This window comes from Sus scrofa, chromosome 13 (assembly GCF_000003025.6).
Source record: "Sus scrofa isolate TJ Tabasco breed Duroc chromosome 13, Sscrofa11.1, whole genome shotgun sequence".
NCBI lineage: Eukaryota > Metazoa > Chordata > Mammalia > Artiodactyla > Suidae > Sus > Sus scrofa.
Genome location: NC_010455.5, coordinates 84348382 through 84373882, shown reverse-complemented (window position 1 = coordinate 84373882; position 25501 = coordinate 84348382). Strand labels below are relative to the sequence as shown.

Below are 25501 nucleotides of genomic sequence, written 5' to 3'. Positions count from 1 at the left end.
TTTCCCTGTAAGCAACTATGTAGGTTGCTATAGGGCCTCCAGGGGAGGCCCAAGAAGGTAACAAAGTTGACAGGCAAGTGGGCAGTAGAGTATGTGGGCAAATGGACTTATTTAACTTTGGTCCAAGTGTCCCAAGGTCCCAGAGCCTTAGACCCCAACCATCGTTAAAGAACAGTGTATTTCATCACAGCCTCCTCTCTGTAGCCTTCCCATTCTTGAAAAACCAGGTGACCATGTATTCTTTTAAGCCTATGGGAAGCCTGATATAGAACTGGCTTAAAAGGGAAATCATGGAAGTACTGATGTTTTCCAAACCCTCTTATAGCCAAATCTGATGCCTAAAAGCAAGGTCTTCTTGGCCATTCCTAACCCTTAAAAAGCTGGTCCCATTATGTATCATGTCAAAAACAAAGAATATAGTAATTGACTTTTTAAGTTTGGAAAGCCAAAGCAAAAATATCTTAAATTTTCTTAGTTTCCAATAGTAATAAGTGAAAGAAAAGTGTACTTAAATCTCATTTCTATCATTTGCTGGACTTCCTTGCCTGCAATATGTTTCATGATGGCTGCCCAAATGGGGTGTGTGTGTGTGTGTGTGTGTGTGTGTGTGTGTGTGTGTGTGTGTGTGTGTGTGTGAAGATTCTAAAAATAGAGAAAATGTTCTAACATGGGGTCTGTACAGAGTAGGAATTCAACAAATGTTCAAATGTTCATTTCCTTCCCCCTTCTCCCATTTTTATTCCTATTACTTTTATTCCTTCTTAATATCTCATGGCTAGAGAGCCCCCTACCTAATGGCAGATTATTACCTTGAGAAGAATTAAAGTTCCATGAGGTTGGTAGCTAAGAAGAAAGTAGAGTCCATGGATAGAAGAAGTGTGGGTGTACAATTGTCTTGATGATGTCTGTCGCAAACAAAAATTTTGAGTGGTCAAATGTCCTGGTGTAGAATTTCCCAACATGAACACACACATGTATGCCCCTGACAAAGAACCCTCCCCTCATTCCTCCCCTTCCTACCCCTATTTCCTAACCAGCCTCCTCTTTCCACTTAGGGGCAGAAAAGTTAGACGTAACCTTTCCCTTCCTCGGAAGCCTCTCTCTCTCTCTATCCCTTTCAGAGGAAAGAGGATTAAGGGCAGGCAGTCTACAGTCTTCCTAGTTCCTAGTACAGGATATCTGATGTAGGAACTGGGCAGGGGCTCATTTGTCACCATAGCAAAGCTGAGTGGGGCTTCATCTGATCCCCCATTTTTTTAACATAACCACAAGCCACCCAGTTGGCTCCCAACTTTCAATAAGACAAAAAGAACAAAATCTTGGGACTTGTAGGAAATGGAGAATGGGCCAAGAGGTCATCTAGTTTGTGAAATCTTAGCACCTGAATCTTCATGGGCTTCTTGGGGGCAGAAGATAAAGGCCATAAGTAGAGCCACAGTTCAGTTAACACAAGCCTTTCCGGTCATCTCTGCAGTGGGTGGCAAATGGCAGATGGTTCCCATATTGCTAAAGGAAAGGCTTCATTTCTTTGCCCATTGGGTTTTGTTTGTTTGTTTGTTTGTTTGTTTCTTTTTAGTGCCACACTTGCAGCATATGGTGGTTCCCAGGCTAGGGGTCTAATTGAAGCTACAGCTGTCAGCCTACGCCACAGCAATGCCAGATCCAAGCCATGTCTGTGACGTACACCACAGCTCACAGCAAGGCCAGATCCTTAACCCACTGAGCAAGGCCAGGGATCGAACCCACAACCTCATGTTTCCTAGTCAGATTCGTTTCCACTGCACCATGACAGGAACTCCTCCATTGGGTTTTACTGATTCAGAAAGAAACCACCTTCAGTAGGAAAGGTTTTTGCATTCCAGTGGTTTGGACATCTCACATAGAGATGGGACATTGCTGTCAGTGTCCTTTTTGAATGTATATTTCAGATTCAGCAAATATTCCACTTTCCTCTCAAAGACTTTCCTGAGTCCCAAAGTAAAGAGAGCTGCTTCTCCTCTGTGAACACAGTGCCCTTGATCTGCACCTCTCCTAGGACATTTAGCACTTTCTACCACTTATTCTGCTTCTGTAGATGATTGTCTCTCCTTCCTGAGGATGGAAACTATGCCTGACTGATCTTTGCATTTTTTATCAACCTTAGTAAATGCTGTATTTGTCTATACAGAGAGAGAAAGAGACATTTACTATATGTGTGTGTGTGTGTGTGTATGAGTTTGTATGTATTTGTGTATACACATGAAACAAGAGTGAGAAACAGTAACAATAGAGGAGAAACATCTCTTTGACACCTGTCAATGGCTCTGCAGACCCACTAAGGCCCATGTAATTTCACCCAAAATCAGACTTACCACCTTGTGTCACTAATCTTGACAAAGAATTCTTATTTTGCAACGTTTGTTTATGAGCACCCATGAGATGGTAGCCTCTTCATAGATTCTTTCTCACGTCTTTAAAATCAACTCAAGTTTCACCCCAGTCCTCCTTCTGGAGACAGATCTGACTCCCCTCATAATCAAACCTCCCAGAAGAATGGGTATGTTGCCTGTCTCAATTTCCTTGTTTTCTGTGGACTCATCAACCCATTCTAATCTCACATTAGCTCCCACATTCCTAAAGACACTAAATAAAATGACCTTGGCAACATTCAACCCTGTCTATCATACCCTCCTCTTGAGCACTTCTCTTGACTCCTGTGACACTCTACTAGATTACACTCATGTCTCTGTTGACTGATTCTTGATATCCTCTGCTCCTCTTCTCTACCTCATCTTCAAACGCTGGATACCTCTTCCACTTTATGTTCTCTTAACACTTTCATCCACACCCAAGTCTGTAATAACATACACCACACAGTTCTCTCAAATCTGTCTCTTGAGCAAACCCCTCATTAAGTCCAACTCTGAATACCCAGCAGGCTCACCAGCTCCTCAATACCAATATTTCTAAAGTGGAATGTGTGATCTTTCCTATAAAACACATGTTCCCAACTGATCAAAGTGTGCACATGTGCAATCTATATTTCTCTCCATAGGACTTCACCACAGTATTGATAAAATAATAAATTATAAATTAGCTACTAAATGTCTGGTTCCCCCAATAAAATTTAAGCTCCCCAAGAGTAGGACCTATGTCTGTTGGTACTTATTTATTGAATGAATGAGTTAATGAGTAAATTAATGAATGCAAGGGTGAATGAATTTGGCTAGAAAACCTTCCCAATCCCAGCATTAATAATTTATGAGTTCTTTCATAGAAACAGAACAGATTGGTTGTCACTAGGGATGGGGGGAGGGGGAGAAGGGAGAAGTGAATGAAGATGGTCAAAGTATGCAAACATCCACTTATAAGATGAATAAGTTCTGAGGATGTCACATACAGCATGGTGACTATAGTTAATAACACATTCTTGTATATTTGAAAGTTGCTAGGAAAGTAGATCTTAAAAGTTCTTACCCCACAGAAAAGTGTTGTAACTGTGAAGTGATGGATATGTTAATTAACTTTATCATGGTGAGCATTTTGCAGTATATATGCATATCAAATCAAGACAAAGTACACCTTAAACTGACATAATAGTATTTGTGAATTACATCTCAGTAAAACCGGAAAGAAAAAGAATTTATGACTTCTTCAGTAGGAATGCATACCCCAGAAAAAAAGAAACTTTGGGATTGCAACTATCCATAAAATGTGAACAAATAAATAGGGGAAGATATTTATCCAAAGGATATGTTTGAGTATAGAAATCAGAAATCTAGGTGCAGGTTATAACCTCCATTTGTTTCCAGACCTTATTGGTGCTGGGCTTTTCCACTGTAGAGTGGGGTCCACGTAATGGTCTGTTTCACATGCTTTCACAGCAGAGAAGTGGCTCTTCTGACAGTTAACAGGCCTGGTCCACACAGCTGTCTCCAAACTGACAGCAATTCCCCTTGCTTATCTCTAGCAATTCAAAAAACTGCCTTTTTCAGTAGATCTATTCATAGCTTGATCAAGACTATTTTTTTTAAAAAAAGAAGATGTATTCTTTTTAAAAAATACTGAGAGAGACTGAGATGGCATACTTAAAAGTCATCCAAGCATTTGAGCCTTCTGGAACTTTTTGTTTTGGAACATTTTTGCAGCATGCCTTTAGGTGTGGAGCTTTAATAGTGTGAAACATCATCATGAAATTTAAAATCAGTGCGTGTGTTACACTCAATAAAGTGAATGTGTAGGGCATTTCCCCAAATTCTCTTTTAGCCAGTGCTTTCCATTAGCATAAGCAACATGACTGCCATCCTGTGATACTCTACTCTTTGAAGGCAGGTCATGGATTTTTACCTTTGTATCCTCCATGGCATAAGCACTATGCTTTTCAAAGCATAGCACTAAATGGCTATTTGATGAAATTAATATTATCAACAATTTTGCTTTTCACACGGTAGTTCTGCTTCTCCCAATCCCTATGACTCAGTCCCTAACCACACACTGATCCCAGGAGAGAACATCTCACTCAGGTCTACCATCTTCACTCCCTGAGCATCACTGGATTCCCTTTCCCCATCAGATCACATCTTTCCGGTTTCCTGAGCCATCTGAAATACTCAGGAAGGGCTGATGGGATATCACATCCTTTGAAAATGTGGTGGTTGCTAATGAGTTCATTTTTTTAATCCTCCCAGTTAATATAGTTATAACTAGTTAGTTATAATAATGTAGCAACAATGATAATAGCTATCATCTATAAAAGAGTGCCTGGCATGTACACTGATTATTTACTTATTATAATTACCAGTGTTAATGACCATTATTATTAGTAATAATAACAAAATGATCATATTGAGCTCATACTGAACTGAGCTTTTTTTTTTTTTTTGACTTTTTTGATATTATCTCAAGGAAGCTATTGGAACTATAGTATTTTTGTGTCCAGGAGTTGATTTGGAGTTAGTAAGTCATTTACTTTATTTAAAAAAAAAAAAAACTGTGTATATAGGTAGATGTGCGTGTGTGTGTGTGTGTGTGTGTACATGTACATGTGTTTATACTGATTTCAAAGCAATTAAAAAGCTTTATAGAATAGTGGTTAAGTATGTAGGCTTTGGCATCCAAGAGCCTGAGTTCAGATTCAGCTCTGTCACAGGCTAACTTCTGTGACCTTAGGCAACTTACTGAACCACTCTGAATCCTAATTTTCTCCTTTGTAAAAAGGAATAATTATAGCACCTAACTCATAGCATTGTGAGGATTAAATGACACAGTGAATGTCTATTGTGGTACATAATAGCATTCACTAATATACACTGTTATTCTTTTTTATTATGACATTTAAAAAGAACTGGAAAATGCAGAAAAGAAAAAAGAAAATAGTCACATGTTAATTCCATTATATAACCACTATTAACATCCCAGACTATGTGCTGCTGATCTTTTTCTATTTATATGTATGCTTAAGTATGTTCAATTATTATATAATTAGAAGTTATTGTTTATTACCTCTTTATAAGTTGTTTTATCAATTTTCTTTTCTGTTCCTAATGTATACTCTTGAATATAGTATTAATAGTTGCGTATTAGTTCATCATATGTGTGTTATGTAATTTATTCAGACTGTTGAATTTTTTACTCATAACTAATAGTAATCTGAAATAATCTAAATACACAGCTTTTGGTCTGTATTCAAATCAATTTCTTGGTAAATTTATAGAAAGTCATTTAATAAACTACAGAATATAAAAATTTAATAGTTTTAAATTGTCAAATTGACTTTTATAAAGATTTTAATTTTATTTTCAACAATAGTATATGAGGTTTCTAGCATCCATATAACTTTGCCAAGCCTGGGTAGTATATATGCATATATTTTTAAGTTTTACACGCTCTAATGGTTTCTATGTAATATGAGACAAATCATTTTAATTTTGAGCCTCTGATTTCTAAACTGTAAAATGAACTAATGGGTATAAAATTCATAAATATAGCCACAGGTCATAAAGTTTATTGATTCCAAACCTGTTTATGCTCCTTATTCGAAGTGAAGCTCAAGTGAGTAAAGACTGTTGTGAAGTTGGGTTAACACCAGAAGAGACTGAGGAATGACCATTGGAGAGCATTTTCCATAATGTTGTGACTGTCCAGAGTGTCCCAGTGTTTATCATACATACAGAACCTAATTCAGAGGGTTATGTACAAAACACATGTAATTAAAATGTATGGTTATTTTAATTTCTACCTATCTTACTATAAAATGCATGCTCCATAAGGGCAGAGATTTTTGTCTTGTTCACTGATGTATTTTAGCCACCTAGAGCCTGACACATTTTAGGGGTTCAGTAGTGTATCTGTTAAATGAACAAATAAGCTGAATAAAGCTTCCTTATACCTGTCCAGAGGCAGCACATCCTGGTAACCATCTGAATGCCCTCTCCAGGATAAGTGTAGGTGAACTACATGATTGAATCCTCTTCCAAGAAACCCTTGCTGTGTCCCATCACATAGTCTTCTTCGGATGTTAATACCTGCAGCCTGGTGAAGATTCAGCCTCCTCTACTAGAATTACACTCTTTGCAGCAATGTTGGGTATCTCTGCTCCAACTCCTTACAATTGTCTTAATATCCATTTCAGAAGGACGTATCATTTCCAGGTTCTTACTCCATTGCTGCCCCTTTATACTACATAGATCAACCACCTTATGGGCTAGTTGCAAGTCTATTATATGAGATAACATGTAATGAAAAATATGGAATTGATCATCTAGGCAATACGATGTGGTAGTTAAAAGCTCAGGCTCTGGAGCCAAATCCCACAGCTCATACCTGGATTTCACAATTTAAAACCTGTGTCACCTTTAGCAAGTTACTTGATTATAGTGTGTTTAGTTTTCTTATCTGTACCATGCAAATAATACCTACCTTATAGGATCAATCTGTGAATGAAATGAGTCAAAACGTATGAGGAAGTAGAAATAGTATATAAATATTACCTATTTTGATAATTATTATTAGCACTAGTAATAATCTCATAGAAAATTATGTGCCAAAAACCAAACTTAAATTATCTAAAATAGTCCTTAAAACACTCTGTCAGCTAACCATTGTTGTTATCCTTACCTCATAAGTAAGGATATTAAGTCTCAGAAAGTTTTGGTAACCCCCTAAAATCAAAGCTAGTGAGTTGTAGAAACTGGATTTAAATGCAGTTGTGTCTGAAATATTCTCTCACAGAGAAATTTTTCTTAACAGAATTTAAACATCTACATTCTTGTTAACTTTATAATTTCTAATATCTGATTTCTAGCCTTTTTAGCCATGTTCACAACCCTGGAACATTTTTCAAGAAACTTACTTTAAGTTAATGTGAATACCTAAACAGCCTTCTATTAGCCTGAGGATCTACAGATTCTAAGGACTTGTATGATCGCTTTTAGTTTTTCTGCTGTGGTTCAGTTCCCTAATCTCTGTATTTCCTCTACTAGGATTTTGCAAAGTCAACCAGTCAATTAAGTAATTAAGTACAATTTAAAAGCTCTAGGATGGCAAATTATGAGCAAAACAATTTGCATTCCATGGTGTGGGTTTGGTAAACTTATAATCATCTGAAAAGAACAGCTTTACTTGCGAAGTTAAAATGTAACCATTTCAGGATTCATTTTCAACAATGTGTTGAAGATACACATGCTTTAACCTAACAGTGATTCCCTACCTGGTGTGGAAGTGATCTGACACCAGCCAGAGTAGAGACACATCTGTTGTAAAGTAACTGGTGACCAAGTTCCCTGTGAGTGGCCAATATCCTTCTCATAGCAGTGACAGACTTGAAAATTTGAACCCTTTCAGACACTCCTAGCAGGCAAAACAATAAAAAATGAAAAGCAATCCCATTTACAGATGTCAACCCAGCTGCTGGATTTGTGGGCTTGATTTGCTATGTCATATTTTACAGATTATTTTTTATATCTTTGAGACTTGTTTTCATTGAAATATACTATAAAATGTTCTGTTACCTTTTGCCTTTGAGTGAGTTGTGATAATTGGTCAGCGTGTCTTTCATTGTCAAGAGATTTAGACAGAGTACTGAGAACTAGCACGGCCATGAATTGGCAGAATAGTGGTAATTTGTGCATTATGCTTCTTCAGATAGCGTATTAGAATGTTAGCTATGATGGCATGAATTTACACATGATTCAACTTGATGTTTGAAGATCATATATTTCTCTTCAACAGGTTAATTATGTATGGCTTTGTGAAGGCTATGGTGTATGCTGACCAGCTGAAAAATGGAGACTTTCATTTCACTGACTGTTTGTTTTTTGGTTCACTGATGTCTGCTACAGATCCAGGTAATTGCTCAAATAATATGTCTTCTTTTTAAGAGTCAAACATTTAAATTGAATGTCTTTCTTTCTAAAGACCATCACCTGGTGTACATAATAATAATCCCTTATTCCTCTTCACTTGCAGTTGACATATCCGTTAGTGATTACGAAAAAGAAAAAAAGGCAAATATTCTAACAGCTCTCAAAAAATGGTCCCAAAAGAAATTTCAGTAATGGGAAAGACTCTAATTTGTTATAGTTTATTTCTCTAGAATATTCATTCATTTTCAACTCTTTTTTTCCTTAATTTTTCTCTTTTTAACTTGTCTTCTTTTAAAAATGATCTATTGAATTGAATGGTAAAAATATTTTTAAACAACTGTTTACTATGTAATTTTTCAAACATTGAGAGTAAGGTAGAATAGTAAAAATGATTGTCTTATACCCTTCAAATTATCAAATTATAATAACTATCAAATATGGCCAATGTTTTTATCTATACCGTCTCACTATGACTGAATTATGTTAAATTCTAGACATCATATTGTTTTATTTGTAAATGTTTTGAAAAATGACCATTTTCAGTATGATACCTGAAAATATTAATAATTATTTTAATATTATCAAAGAGCTAGCCTCTGTTAAGATATCCCCAGTTGTATTTTTGTCACTATCATTATCGTCATTAGTTTGTGTAGTAGTTTGTAAAAATTAAGACCCATATAAGGACTATACATTACAATCGGTGGATATGACTATTGAGCTTCTTTTAACCTACATGTTCCCCTCCATCTTCTATTTTCCTTTTCACTTATTTGTCAAAAAAAAAAAGCGATTTATTTGTGGTTAAATTAAATATGGTTGCTTAAAATATTCTTCTAACCCCTGTATTTCTTGTAATCTGATGATTAAATCTGGAGGTTTAATCAGATTGGGGTTCATCATTTTTGGCAAGATTACTTGCTTGCTCTGAGTCTCTATAGCCTAGCATCAGGAAGCTCATGGTTGTTAGCGACTCAGCTGTCAGCCTGATCCATCACAATACTGAATTGCTACTCCAGCAAAGACCACCAGAAGACACTGTAGTTGAACAAGATGTGTTTATTACATTTTTTGGTGAGGAGAATGCTCATCAGAAGAACCATGGGACCTCTCAGAGAATGGTAGAAAGGACTTGTTATAAGATCTGGGCTTATGCTTGTTGATTTTAGAGATGGCTTGAGGAATTGGGGCTTTGTTCTGCATTAGATGCTGAAAGGAAGCATGAGTGATTGGGCATTTTACTCTTGTCCAGCAGGAGGAAGACTGAGTAGAGCCTAAGGCTACAATTGGTAAGGAAGCAGCATCACTTGTAAGAGCCAGCATAGGGGGAGATTTGGTCAACTTTGTAGTTTGGAGTGTATTTATTGTTTGTGCTTAGGTGTGATTCCACAGCAGTCTTGGAATCCATCATAGTCATAGAGTGAACTTTTCTCACGATTTTTTGTGATACTGTTTACATTCACCCATTCATCGGAAGAATAACAAGGTCCAGCTGATAGTACCAAGCCAGCTCCCGCATGCCAGGGACTGCTTTTCCCTTTCTCAGAATGGCCCTCTGACCAGCAGTATTGGCATCATGTGGTAGCTTGTTATAAATGCAGAATCTCAAGCTCAAACCTAGAACTACTAAATTAGATTCTAGAATTTAACAATATCCTCAAGTGATTTATGTGCACATTAAAGTTTGAGAAACTCTACATTTTAGACTTCCCCATTTTAACTAATGGCTTTAGTACCCACTGATGGATATTGCTTAGTCTAGTATTTATTGAAGGTTACAAACTAGCACTATGCTAAATCAGTCCTACCTTTTGCATATATTAGCTGGTACTCCCCTAAAAGGAGTTTTCCAGATCTACTATTTGAGCACCTGTGGTATTATTTGAATAAAAGAGAAGGATAAATTATTGATTTTTTTAAATTATGAATTTTCTAATTTTTAAAATAATGAATTGTTTTCCTAGTGTTCCCCATGTATGACCAAAGAGATGGTTTATTGGCTTTTTAAAAGTGTAATATAAACACATGGATTTAAAGATGGTTGAAATGTTTCAAGCAGCCGAAATAGCTCAGTTTGGAGAGCGTTAGACTAAAGATAGTTGAAATGTTTCAATCTTCTACTGTAATTATACTTTTTAATGATCAAAGTACTCCATCTTTGACAACAAGGAGACTCTTCAAGTTTTTATTGTATCCTTTTGTCATGAACTCAGTGGTCTTTCATAGATTTCTTATTTGGAGCAGGACTAGATATGCTGCTTATCTTGTGTGTGTGTGTGTGTGTGTGTGTGTGTGTGTGTGTGTGTGTGTGTGTGTTTTTCCTGTATCCTGACATGGAACAGACATTTCTCTAAGAAGCCCTGGTTCTTTCTAAGAGGGAAATTTATTTAGATACCAAAATGTGGGCAGGAGGTGTTTTCATTGCTACCATATTGCTCATTGTTTCTAGATACTTTTATTTGTTTTGAAGAAGAAATTATATCACAAAATCATATTAATATTGTTATCCAGGTTAGGATTATAGGAATTTTACTTAATTCCCTTGAATTTTTATTTGCATTTGAATTTTTCTTCTGTCTACTTTTCTTCTCTTACATTAATATAATTTCTTTTTCCTTTAAGTATATTTTCAAAATTTTAATATGCCTATTATTACTAAAATATGATTATTGAAAACTGCTTAGATTTCATTGTGGTTCTTTTTAACCTTTGTATATATGCCACTAGCATGAACAGTTAAATGTTATTCTGTTTTAAGAGCTCTTGAAGTAATCCTCTGTATGATTAAGCCACAAGTCAGTATACAATAATGTTCATTTGTTTCATTTTGCTTTTAATTTTTGTTTTGGATTAAATATCTACAAAATTCCAATATGAAAACCATAGGACAAAACAAAAGAAATCTAGCTTTATCCCTATTCCCTCTACCCTAATTTTTCAATCATGTTGCTTCTATTTTTAAATCTAAGCAAATACACAAACACAAACATACTCTACTTGATACTACTGCACATGTGGTGCTGTACAAGGCAGTACTTCACCTTGCTCTTCTTTAATTAACAGTATTTTGAAAAATAAATCATAGCAACATATAAAGATGTTTATCATTTTCTTTCGTAACCACAGAGTACTCCATAGTTTTTTTAACCAGTTGTCTGTTGATGGACGTTTGTGTTATTTCTTACCATTTGCAACTATTAATGGTGCTACAATTAAAAATGTCAAAATTAATAGCTTTTCACATTTTTCCACTCTTTCTTTGGGATAGATTTCTACAAACAGGTTAAAAGGAATTTGTAATTTTCCTAGAGTGCCAAATTCTTCTCCCTGGAAGTTTATACTCTTTTGCATTCACACACAATGTATAACGATATCTTTTCTGCACAGCCTTGCCAGTGCAGAATTCTATTACAATTTTGGGGTTTTACCCATGCAGTAGGTGAGGATTTGTATCTCCCTATGGTTTGACTTTGTACTTCTCTTATTTTGCATAAGGCTAAACATTCACTCATACATTTAGGGGATGTATGCATTTTATTTTCCTGAAAACCAAATGTTAATAAGATGCCCTTTTAGGAGTTCCCGTCGTGGCGCAGCGGTTAACGAATCCGACTAGGAACCATGAGGTTGTGGGTTTGGTCCCTGCCCTTGCTCAGTGGGTTAAGGATCCGGCGTTGCCGTGAGCTGTGGTGTAGGTTGCAGACGCGGCTCGGATCCCGAGTTGCTGTGGCTCTGGCATAGGCCGGCGACTACAGCTCCGATTCGACCCCTAGCCTGGGAACCTCCCTATGCCCCGGGAGCGGCCCAAGAAATAGCAAAAAGACAAAAAAAAAAAAAAAAAAAAAAAAAAAAAAAGATGCCCTTTTAATAGTGGGGTTGTTCATATTTTATTTTTCAAATTTACCCTTTTTTTTAGGGCCGCACCCACAGCATATGGAGGTTCCCAGGCTAGGGATCAAATTGGAGCAGTAACTGCCAGCCTACTCCCTAGGCACAGCAACGCAGGATCCAAGCCAGGTCTTCGACCTTTATACCACAACTCAGGGCAACGCCAGTTCCTTAACTCTTTGAGCGAGCCCAGGGATCAAACCTGAATTCTCATGGATGCTAGTCAGATTTGTTTCTGCTGAGCCACGATGGGAACTCCCTTATTTTTCAAATTTTAGATGCCCTTAAAATACTAGGAATATTAACCTTTTGTCTGTAATGTAATTTACAGATATTTTCCCAGTTTTTATGTTTTATTTTGCTTATGGATAGGGGAAGAAAAAGCATTTTTATTTTTTAAATGTTTTTAATTATAGTATAGTTGATTCACAATGTTGTGCTAATTTCTGCTATACAGCAAAGTGACACAGTCATACATATATATATATATATGTATATATATATATATATATATATATACACATTCTTTTTTTATGTTATTTTTCATCATGATGTATCTCAGGAGATTGGATATAGTTCCTTGTGCTATATAATAGGACCTTATTGTCTATCCATTCGAAACATAATAATTTCATCTACTAACCCCAAACTCCCAGTCCACCCCACTCCCTCTCCCTCTCCCCCTGGAAACCACAACTCTTTTCTCCCTGTCTATGAATCCGTTTCTGTTTTGTAGATAGGTTCATTTGTGCCATATTTCAGATTCCACATGTAAGTGATATTGTATAGTATTTGTCCTCTTTCTGACTTACTTCACTTAGTATGATAATCTTCTAGTTGCATCCATGTTGCCTCAAATGGCATTATTTCATTATTTTTATGGCTGAGTAGTATTCCATTGTATATATGTACCACATCTTCTTAATGCATTCATCTGTCAATGAACATTTAAGTTGTTTCCATGTCTAGGCTGTTGTGAATAGTGCTGCAATGAACATGGGGTGCATGTTATCTTTTTCAGTGAAAGTTTTGTCTGGATGTATGCATAAACATAATTCTATATTTAGTTTTCTGAGGAATCTCCATATTATTTTCCATAGCAGCTGTACCAATTTACATTCCCAGCAACAGTGTAGGAGGGTTCCCTTTTCTCCATACCCTCTTCAGCATTTGTTATTTGTAGACCCATTAATAACAGCCATTTTGACCAGTGTGAGGTGATACCTTATTATAGTTTTGATTTGCATTGCATGTTGAATATCTTTTCATGTGCCTACTAGCCATATGTCTTCTTTGAAGAAATGTCTATTTAGGTCTTCTGCCCATTTTTCAATTGGGTTGTTTGGTTTTTGTTGTTGTTGTTGAGTTGTATGAGTTTGGAGATTAAGCCCTTGTCAGATGTATCATTTGCAACTATTTTTTTCCCTATTCATAGGTTGTCTTTTCATTTTTTTATGATTTCCTTTATGTATTGTTTCCAGCTATTTTCTCCCATTTCATAGGTTGTCTTTTCAATTTTTTTGTGTTCCCCATTGGTTTATTTTTGTTCTAATTTCTATTACTTTGCGAGACTGACTTAACCTTTGTACAATTGATGTCAGAGAAGGTTTTGCCTATGTTCTCTTCTAGAAGTTTGATGGTATTGTGTTTAAGCTTTTAAGTCTTTAAGCCATTTTGAGTTTAATTTTTGTGCATAATGTGAGAATATGTTCTAGTTTTGTTGATTTACATGCATCTGTCCAGTTTTCCCAGCACAACTTCCTCAAAAGACTGTCTTTTTCCCATTTTATATTCTTGACTCCTTTGAAGATAAATTGATCATAGGTGTCTGGGTTTATATCTGGGTTCTCTATTCTGTTCCATTGGTCTGTATGTCTGCTTTTGTACCAGTGCCACACTGTCTTAATTATGGTAGCTTTGTAACAGTGTCTGAAGTCTGAGAGAGTTATGCCTCAGAGTTATGTTTTTTTCCCCCCTCAAGATTGCTTTGGCAATTCTGTTTTTTAATGGTTCAATATAAATTTTTGAAATAATTGTTCTAGTTCTGTGAAAAATGTCATGGATAATTTGATAGGGATTGCATTAAATCTGTAGATTGCTTTGGGTAATATGGCCATTTTAACAATATTTTTCCAATCCATGGAAAATCTTTCCATTTATTTGAGTCCTCTTTTCCTTTATTAATGCTTTATAGTTCTTAGTGTATAAGTCTTTCATTTCCTTGGTCAAGTTTATACCTAGGTATTTTTTTGTTGTTGTAATTTTAAAAGATATTTATATTCCTTTTATAATATTTCATTGTTAGTATACAAAAATACAACTGATTTCTGAATGTTAATGTTGTATCTTGCTACTTTGCTTAATTTGTTTATCAGATGTAACAGTTTTTGTATAGACTCCTAAGACTGTGTACAAAGCATTTTTATTTTTTTATTTTTATTTTTTTTATTTTTATTTTTTATTTTCCCACTGTACAACAAGGGGGTCAGGTCATCCTTAGATGTATACATTGCAGTTACAGTTTTTTCCCCCACCCTTTCTTCTGTTGCAACATGAGTATCTAGACATAGTTCTCAATGCTATTCAGCAGGATCTCCTTATAAATCTATTCTAGGTTGTGTCTGATAAGCCCAAGCTCCCGATCCCTCCCACTCCCTCCCCCTCCCATCAGGCAACCACAAGTCTCTTCTCCAAGTCCATGATTTTCTTTTCTGAGGAGATGTTCCTTTGTGCTGGATATTAGATTCCAGTTATAAGTGATATCATATGGTATTTGTCTTTGTCTTTCTGGCTCATTTCACTCTGGATGAGATTCTCTAGTTCCATCCATGTTGCTGCTAATGGCATTATGTCATTCTTTTTTATGGCTGAGTAGTATTCCATTGTGTATATATACCACTTCTTCCGAATCCAATCCTCTGTCGATGGACATTTGGATTGTTTCCATGTCCTGGCTATTGTGAATAGGGCTGCAATGAACATGCGGGTGCATGTGTCTCTTTTAAGTAGAGTTTTGTCCGGATAGATGCCCAAGAGTGGGATTGCAGGGTCATATGGAAGTTCTATGTATAGATTTCTAAGGTATCTCCAAACTGTTCTCCATAGTGGCTGTACCAGTTTACATTCCCACTAGCAGTGCAGGAGGGTTCCCTTTTCTCCACAGCCCCTCCAGCACTTGTTATTTGTGGATTTATTAATGATGGCCATTCTGACTGGTGTGAGGTGGTATCTCATGGTAGTTTTGATTTGCATTTCTCTTATAATCAGCGATGTTGAGCATTTTTTCATGTGTTTGTTGGCCATCTGTATATCTTCCTTGGAGAAATGTCTATTCAGGTCTTTTGCCCATTTTTCCATTGATTGATTGGTTTTTTTGCTGTTGAGTTGTATAAGTTGCTTGTATATTCTAGAGATTAAGCCCTTGTCAGTTGCATCATTTGAAACTATTTTCTCCCATTCTGTAAGTTGTCTTTTGGTTTCTTTTTGGTTTCCTTTGCTGTGCAAAAGCTTTTCAGTTTGATGAGGTCCCATGGGTTTATTTTTGCTCTAATTTCTATTGCTTTGGGAGACTGACCTGAGAAAATATTCATGATGTTGATGTCAGAGAGTGTTTTGCCTATGTTTTCTTCTAGGAGTTTGATGGTGTCCTGTCGTATATTTAAGTCTTTCAGCCATTTGGAGTTTATTTTTGTGCATGGTGTGAGGGTGTGTTCTAGTTTCATTGCTTTGCATGCAGCTGTCCAGGTTTCCCAGCAATGCTTGCTGAATAGACTTTCCTTTTCCCATTTGATGTTCTTGCCTCCCTTGTCAAAGATTAATTGACCATAGGTGTCAGGGTTTATTTCCGGATTCTCTAGTCTGTTCCATTGGTCTGTCTGTCTGTTTTGATACCAGTACCACACTGTTTTGATGACTGTGGCTTTGTAGTATTTCTTGAAGTCTGGGAGAGTTATGCCTCCTGCTTGGTTTTTGTTTCTCAGGATTGCTTTGGCGATTCTGGGTCTTTTGTGGTTCCATATAAATGTTTGGATTGTTTGTTCTAGTTCTGTGAACAATGTCATGGGTAATTTGATAGGGATTGCATTGAATCTGTAGATTGCTTTGGGTAGGATGGCCATTTTCACAATATTGATTTTTCCAATCCAGGAACATGGAATATCTTTCCATTTCTTTACATCTTCTTTGATTTCTTTGATTAAGGTTTTATAGTTCTCGGCATATAGGTCCTTTACCTCTTTGGTCAGGTGTATTCCGAGGTATTTGATACAAAGCATTTTTAAATGTATGATGTTGACCTGTTTCCTATAAGAGGATGAAATTAAAGGGTGTCTCAGATTTGGAATCCATGGTGTCAATTACAGGATCAGAGCCCCAGAGTGGTGTACAGGGATAGACTGCTCCATCTCCAGGTCTGGAGATGACCTAGCCACTAAGTCATTGCTGGAACATTTAATGCTATACTCTCCCAGCACCAAGGAAATGCAGAAGTTCCTTGGCATCCACAGAAGTGGGGCCTCAAGACAAAGTATTTTCAACCCATCAGTGTGTTCTAGTTAGTTGGGGTTGTTCTCTTCTGCCATATATGGTTACTTTGCTTTTCATAGTCAGGTCTCCTTTTAGGTCACTTTTGCACAAACGTGCATGTCAAAAAGCATTGCATCCATTGTTTCCTGGCCAAGCTGTTGTATTCTGTTGAGTTATTCAGCCAGCATCAAGCATAAGTGTGTTATGTTCAAGCTTTGCTCCTTCTTTATCTAGTGATATTCCTGAGGTTATGTTTACATCACTCAGGAAAACTGATTAAAATAGAAAAAAATCCAACTCAGTGAGATGTTCATTAATCTGCTTTGTATCAAACAAACTGAACTGACTGAATTTTTTAAAACACAGAATTGACTTAACAGCCATAAAGAGAACCCTGGGAACCAAGGCCAGACTTTTCAAGTCTGGCACAGACCAGCTGTGCAACTTTGGGCACCACTTAGTCACTCTAGACTTTATGTGTTCTTGGAAGTGTAAGATATCCAATCTCATCTCTTCCAACCTCTTCATTTTACAGATGAAGAAACTGACTTTTCATCTGTAAAATGAAAAGTTTTGACTAGAGCCCTTTCCAGCTCTAACATTTTGTGATTCTTATTTCTGTGAGTTTTTTTTTTTAATTTTAAAGAAAGTTAAAAGTCAACCCAAAGCACCCCAGTCAGACATTCTGGGGTTCTAACTCCAACTCAGCAAATGTTAGAGAAGATATCACATAGCAGAGACCCACGCATGAAAAGGGATACTTAAGCTCCCTTCTCTTTGGGGAGCTAATTGTTGAATTAAAACACATTGAATCTACTCTCTGCTAAATTGGTGCAATTTAAAGTCTTCAACAATCTTTAAACACCTAGTTAATCTTACCCCACAATTATTCATCTATTGCCTAAATTATTGTGACTCACTAATTTATGAAAGAGAACCTATGCTCCCTGGGTCTGATTTTTCTTGGCCTTCTTTAAATTAATTCTTTCCCATTAGCCTTAGCTAAATTTTAGCTAGGTGTTATTAACTAGTCATATTTTTCTTTCATACACACATATTTAGACTTTAATTCTTCCTGCATGTTTCAGACTCTCTTCAGCCAATTTTCTGTTTACCTCCAGTTAGGCTATTATTTGATTGATTTAATCTCCTCCTTTCCTCACTTATGAAGACCTTGTTGAAGATGTAAAATCACCTGCAGCCCTTAACAGAAAGAGTGAATAACTAAAGGCAGAGCCATCAAAGAGACAGTGTATGATAAGTTGCTGGGTAGGGGAAGAGGTATGAAGCAGGCTTGATCAATGAGCCAGCTCATCTTCAGGTATGTTTAGACAAGGAGAAAGAGGAGTATGGGGGAGGGGAGAGAAATGATCAACAAAATGGCAATAGAGTAAAAGCCCCAGCAGCTGGAAATAAATGCTGTAGTTAATATCCCTCATTTTACAAATGGCCAAAACCCATTACGGATTCCTCTGGCCTCATACTATCTTCTTATCTCTTTCATCATTCACCTGGGGCCCAATTTGGTAAATTTAGATGGTCCAAGATAATGATTTTTATTAATAAATCTGAAATGTCCCTTTATATGGGTCAAGTGAGATAGAAAAGTCTTTAAGATGTGTAAAGCCACTTGGGAATCCTGGTGTACTTGTGTGCTATTCCTTGAACACACCAGGCTTTTTAACAAATTAAAGTATAATCAAATTACAATGTTATCTTAGTTTCAGGTGTACAACATAGTGATTCAATATTTTAATAGATTATATACTCCATTTAAAGTTATTAAAATAATGGCTATATTTCCTTGTGTTGTACAATATGTCCTCCTTGTTTCTTACTTATTTTATATACATTAATTTGTATCTGTTAATTACATATTCCTATCTTGCATAATAACCCATAAACTAGTTCACACCCATCTGTAAAAGCAAATCAAAGAGAAATGAGAGTAAATATCTGTATGATTTAAATATCATGTATATGCCTTTCAAAACTATAAATACAGTAACCTCTGGCTTGAGGGAAGCAGATTAAATAAACTCCTGTCCAAATGTCTCGGTTATGTTCCTTTCCCTAGTAGGACATAAATAACATAATTAACAAGTTCTCAGAGCTTGTTGAGAATTTTTTTCATGTACCTATTGGCCAGCTTTGTATCTTTGTTGAAAAAAAAATTTCTATTCACGTCTTCCGCTCATTTTTTTAAATTGGGCTGTTTTGTTTTTTGGTATTGAGTTGTGTGAGCTGTTTATATATTTTGGATATTATTAACATATTATTGGTCATATCACTTGCAAATATTTTCTCCCCTTCAGCAGTTTGTGTTTTCATTTTGTCAATGATTACCTTTGCTGTGCAGAAGCTTTTAAGTTTAATTAGGTCCGATTTGTTTATTTTTTACTTTTATTTCTTTTTCCTTTGATGATAGATCCAAAAAATATATTTCTATGATTTATATCAAAGAGCATTCTGTCTACATTCTCTTATAGGAATTTTATGTCTTCCAGTCTTACATTTACTTATTTAATTCATTTTGTGTTTATTTTTGTAAATGATGTGAGGAAATGTTCTAATTTCATTGTTTTACATGTAGCTGTCCATTTTTTCCAACACCACTTTTTGAAGAGACTGTTTTTTCTCCATTGTATATTCTTACCTCCTTTGTCATAGATTAACTGACCATAAGTGCATGATTTTACTTCAGACTCTAGTCCATTGATCTATGTGTCTATTTTTGTGTCAGTACCATGCTGTTTTGAATACTATAGCTTTACAGTATAGCCTGAGGTCAGGGAGTGTGGTATTTCTAGCTTTGTTCTATTTTCTAAAGATTGCTTTGGCAATTATGCATGTTTTGTGGTTCCATATAATTTTTTAGGATTATTTGTTCTAGTTCTGTTAAAAATGTCATGTATATTTTGATAGAAATTGCTTTAAATAAGTAGATTGCTTCAGGTATTTTGGGCATTTTGACAATATTAACTCTTATAATCCAAGAACATGGGATATCTTTCCATTTCCTTCTATTTTCAAACTCCTTCATCCATGTTTCATAGTTTTCAGAGTATAGCTCTTTCATCTCCTTAGTTAAGTTTATTCCTGGATATTTTATTCATTTTGATGTTATTTTAAATGAGATTTTTTTTTGGCTTTCTCTTTCTAATAATTCACTATTAGTGTAAGAAAAGTAACAGATTTCTGTATATTATTCTTGTATCCTAAAACTTTACTGAATTCCTTTATTATTACTAATAGTTTTCTAGTGGAGACATCAGGTATATATACTGTATATAGTATCATGTCATCTGCAAATAGTGACACTCTTACATCTTCCCTTCCAATTTGGATGACTTTTTTTTTTTTTTCCTTGTCTGATTACTGTGGCTAGGACTTCCAATACTATGTTAAATAGAAGTGGTGAGAGTGGGCATCTTTGTCTTATTCCTGATTTTAGAAGAAAGGCTTTCAGCTTTTCACCATTGAATATGACATTAGCTGGAATGCTCCAGTCTTTTTGCAGCTCCAGGGTGTTTGCACTTGTTATTTCTCCCTTCTCACCTTCTTCAGGTATTTGCTTAAATGCCACCTCAATGAGACCTTCCCTAACCATCCTATCAAAAATTGCACACCTTTTCCCCCTGAGGCACTCCAAATCACTGTGCTTTCCATACTCTTTCCTTGACTTACTTTCTTGTAGAGCACTAGTCACTATCGATCTACTATTTATTTGTTTCTTATTTTTCCTTTTTTCTTTGTCCCATTAAAGGAGATTTTATCCTATTTTTCCCCTACCTTTTCACTCTTATATTTCTAAATATATTTCTAGAACAGTAGGCTTTCAATAAATACTTTTAAATGAATGAATTGATAAACTTGTGGAAGAACCAGCTAGAGCAAAGTGTAGAGCTTGAAATGGTATCTCTTCTCAGACACGAAATATGAGCAGCTGAGAGTCCCAGATCATACTCAGAAGTGAAGAACCTCATGACCTGGGGAGGGACAATGACTCAGAATGAAGGTGGAACTTCTAGCACATAGCTGAATTTCCAGCACATAGCTGAGTAGCAATATTAGTTTCTGTATTCCAAAAAAAAAAGAGAGATATTCAAGTAAGACAAAAATACATGCTTTTCTTATTGTTCAGCTGTGTAGCATATATTTCTTTTTCCTTGTTCACTGGTGGTCAGCTGCTGAATACTTTCCAGAGAGCACCAAGCCATAGATTGTAGACTTTCAGAAGCAGTTACAATAGTGTGGGAGGGTTTTTGTTTTTTGTTTTTGTTTTTGTTTTTTTCTCCTTTCAGGTTGGAAGGTGTCTAAAATAGGAACTTACTTTAGGAAAAGGAAGAACTCAGCACAATACATTAAGTACTAATCACCCAAAAGATGCCAGAAACTCATCCTAGTATTTACAGGATTGACATTTCTTCCAGGGTCTCCAGGAAGCCATTCATTCAAGCACAAGTGGGCTGTACATTTTCTCACTTCATCAATTTCCCTGTTTCCTATTTGGATTAAAATGTCTTCATTTTATACAATGCAGCTGCATTAAGACTCAAATACAGCTGTGCTATTTTGAACTCCAGAGCTATTAGTCTAGTATTTAAAACTAGAAAATAATTCTTTCTCCATAGACTTACCCTATTTTCTTTCAAGAAAATTAAACCAGGTTTTCCTGATTTTGGTAACCTCAGATAGGGCTTACTCAAGCATTGCTCTGTACAATATGGTGGCTGTGAGCCACCAGTAGCTACGTGAAATGTGGCTAAATTGATACTGATGGGCTATAAGTATAAAATACACCCTGGATTTCAAAGGCTTAATGTAAAAATAAAGTAAAATATCTCACTGATAATTTTTACATTGATTATATTTTGAAATTATATTAACTTCAGTTAAATAATATATACTATTAGAATTAATTTTGCCCATTTCTTTTTAGTTTTTTAATATAGTTACTAGAAAATTTTAAATATGTGGCTTACATTATATTTTTTATTGACCATCACTAATATAGAACAATATAGATATGAAACTGTTGTAAGCTGAAGAATATGATTTTTTCAGTTTGAGATATTATTGATACATAACATAGGTGTGTTTATGGTATGCAGGTGGCGATTTGATACCCATATGTATTGTGAAATGATTACCTCAATATGGTTAGTTAACATTTCTATCCCCACTCCTCATTACCTTGTGTATGTGAGTGGTGATAACATTCCGGATCTACTTTCTTCACAATATTCAAGTGTAGAACATGATATTGTTAACTGTGTTCACCATGTTCTATCTTAGATCCCCAGAACTTATTCATCTTATAGTTGGACTCTATTTCCCTCACTTGTGCTCTATTTCCCCCATTTCTACCCCCTAGCAACCACCATTCGACTCTCCATTTATATGAGGTCAGCTTTTTTAGATTACGCACACAAAAATGATCCTTAATAGAAATACCACAATTTAAAGTCGAGTAGACAAATTAAGCACAGATATAACATACTGCATAGCTTATGGCATTTGGTGAAATATGGCCCTTTATTTTTATAAGATGGAACTAACATGTCTGAAATTTTCTTTCTCAAGCCTCTTTGCCTAGTCTTATTTTTCTGTTCCAACACACAATAACCCATAAACTAGTTCACACCCATCTGTAAGAAGCAAATCAAAGAGAAATGAGAGTAAATATCTGTATGATTTAAATATCATGCATACGCCATTCAAAACTATAAATACAGCAACCTCTGGCTTGAGAGAAGCAGATTAAATAAATTCCTGTCCAAATGTCTGTTATGTTCCTTTCATTAGTAGGACATAAATAACAAGTTCTCAGAGCCTGACGATCTCAGAGTTGTTTTTGTAATGCCCATTAACTGTTTTATTTTATGTAGCTTGTCAGAAATTCAAGAAACTTGACATTTATATTGTTAACCCTGTTTCAAAGTAAGTTGATGTGTTTAATGTCCCTAAATTGGGTAGACTCAATATCAGAAATAAATATTTATCTAAAAGGAATAAATAGAGATTATCTGTGCAGCCATTTAGGAAAATATAGCCCATAATTATTTTCATTAAGCTTAAAGTTTAAAAGTGTATTCGATGTAAATTATTAGTTTATACTTTAATTAAACAAATCAAAATATACATAGTGTTTAACAGGATCCATTTCTTTATCATTAACATTAAATAATATTTAATGAGTAGAACTAAGAAAGCGTCCACACATGTCCGAAAGTACAGAAGTTCTACTGAGTTTTGCACAGTGCGGAGTAAATATTTATTGAATAAATAGAGCAGTCATTGAATATTGTTTAGAAATATATATGCAACTGAGTGCCAGTGAGGCAATGAGCTCACTACAAGTGAAATAACAAGCACTGAGCTTTCCCTACCATGAGTAGTGTGAGCACCTAGATCCCACCCTAACAGATGTTTTTAGATGGAGACTAGAAAGCTATGAATATTCAACAAAGGTTTGGGTTTGCAGAAATTTGGGGATTTGGATAATGGGAAAGGGGGACTAGGTTGAGCTGCTTGACCATGTATGAGTGAACTTGGATTCCTTGATTTCAGAGTGAGGGGGTGGCCTCCTCCAGGTGCCTGAGGGTAGCCCACCTGCTTCTTCTAAACCACTGGCATACCTTCTGCCACTTACAGGACTGCTGTCTTGGAAGGTAGCCCAACAATCTTAAGCCTCAATAAGCCAACAAAGAAAAATAAAAACACAACATGGCTTTTAAACAGCCTGAGAGAGGAAGATCAAAACAAACAGAAAACATACATACCCACACAGAATGAGTTCCTGATATAGTCTGAGGACAATTTGAATAATATTCTTATAAGAAAATTTAAGAGGATCAGGGGCAGATAAAATTCATGATTTTTCCAAATAAACAATAGAGAATAGAGAAATAAAGAAGAGAATGATTCAGAATGATGTGTTTCCTCCACAACAGATAATCATGTGGCCCCAAATGTCAGCAGTGCCAAGATTGAGAAATGTGCTTTAGATAATTTCTCAGATCAGGGTTTAGACCCTTAAGGTGAAACAACTTTGGTAATCTACCAACCCTAGGATTTGAAGGGAAAGAGAATGCCTAAGATTCTCATCAACTCTTTACCCCTGGAGATCTTTGGTCATTGCCCTGATACTACTCCCATGAATACCTGTCCTAGTGTCTAGCTAATTGTGTCTGCATAGTGTGGCAAAACTGAGCAATAATTATTCCTTGGAATTAAAGTGAGCCAAAAGGGTGAAGTTTAAATTACTTTTTTCTAATTTGTCTTTTCACTGCTCTGTATAGCTTCTCTTTGCTGGAGTCTGATGTGCCCTTCCCACCTCTGTCACTTCTCTTCCATAAGCAGCAATTCAAAATAGCCTTCTTTCTTCCTGGGGATTTCTCATGGCTTTTGTTGGTATTATTAACATTGTTTGTTAGCTCCAATTCATCTTTTTCTATACTTTCTCTATCATTGATTTAGGGGAGGAATCCAGTAGCTTACACCAGCTTGTCCTCTTGGTGATGGAAAGAATGCTATGATAAAAATGCCACTTTCCCCCAAATTAATGTAAATTTTTTTTTGCATTTCCCATGAAAACCTAACCCTTTAAAATTGGAACTGTATAAAATTATCTTAAAGTTTTTAAAGTATAATAAAATCATAAGAGGAACTGCCTAATCAGTTATAAGAATATACTACAAATCTATTATAACCAAATTAATATGGTACTGGTCTAGGAGTAGGAAGACCAGTGGAAAAGAATAGGGAATCTAAAAGCAGATCTTAGTATAAATGAGAATTGGACAGAGATGATACTTCAATTCAATGGGGAAAAGAATGGTTTATTTAACAAATGGTATTTGCACAATTGGCTGTCTATCTATTTAGAAAATGTTAAAATTGGACACTTATTTAACCATTTATAAATATATACCTAGAAGAATTAAAATGCAAATGAATAAATAAAGTAAAATAAATCCTGCAAAAAATCTGTAAATTTATATTTGCAGAGTATAGATAGGGAAATTCTTAGCAAAGAGTGGAAAACTGAAATCTAGAATAGATGTATTTGACTGTATAAAATTGTTTTAAATGAGAAAAGGTCCAATAAAAAAAGATAATAAACAATACGCTAGGTAAAAATATAAAGGACAGAACAGTATTATCTCTAGTATACAAAGAACACTTAAAAGTACAAACTGGCAAAAAATAAAGGAAAAATGGACAAAGACGATAAAGGGACAGTTCATAGAAGAGCAAATCCACTTGGGCCAAAAATGTGAAAAGTTATTTAAGCTCATCAGAAATCATAGAAATGTAAAATAAAGTAATAGCCTATTGTTTTACCCCTAGCAGTTTGGCAACAATTATAACACCAAGTAACAGTCATTGCTGGCAGGGAGGCAGGGAAAAGTGGACTCTTACACATTTCTAGTGGAAATTTAAATCATTAACAGACTTTTGGAAAGCAATTTGACAACAATTCTTAGAATTTAGAATACATAGACCCTTCTCCCAGCGATTTGACTCCTGGGAGACTGTTCCACACAAGTGAAAAGACTAGTTCTTAAGGATATAGGGATAAGAATATTTTTGAAGCATTTTTTTAAGTGAAGGGGGATAAAAGGAACAAAGTGAACCCTATCAATAAGGCAGTCATTGGATGCATTGTAGGACATCTACACAAGGTCATGTAGCCATCAAAAAAGGTAAATTGGCGCTCTTTCAGCTGACTTGAGAGTTTT

General features: G+C 35.6%; 1 protein-coding gene across 5 annotated transcripts in view; it reads left to right on the top strand.

Moving 5' to 3' along the window:
• SLC9A9 (solute carrier family 9 member A9) overlaps positions 1 to 25501 on the top strand; it is a 674266-nt gene that overhangs the window by 262996 nt on the left and 385769 nt on the right. For all 5 annotated transcript variants that reach the window (XM_021071131.1, XM_021071130.1, XM_021071133.1 and 2 more), the window contains one exon: positions 8209 to 8324. In XM_021071131.1, coding sequence (XP_020926790.1) covers positions 8209 to 8324 — 116 coding nt within the window. The remainder of the gene's footprint in view (positions 1 to 8208; positions 8325 to 25501) is intronic.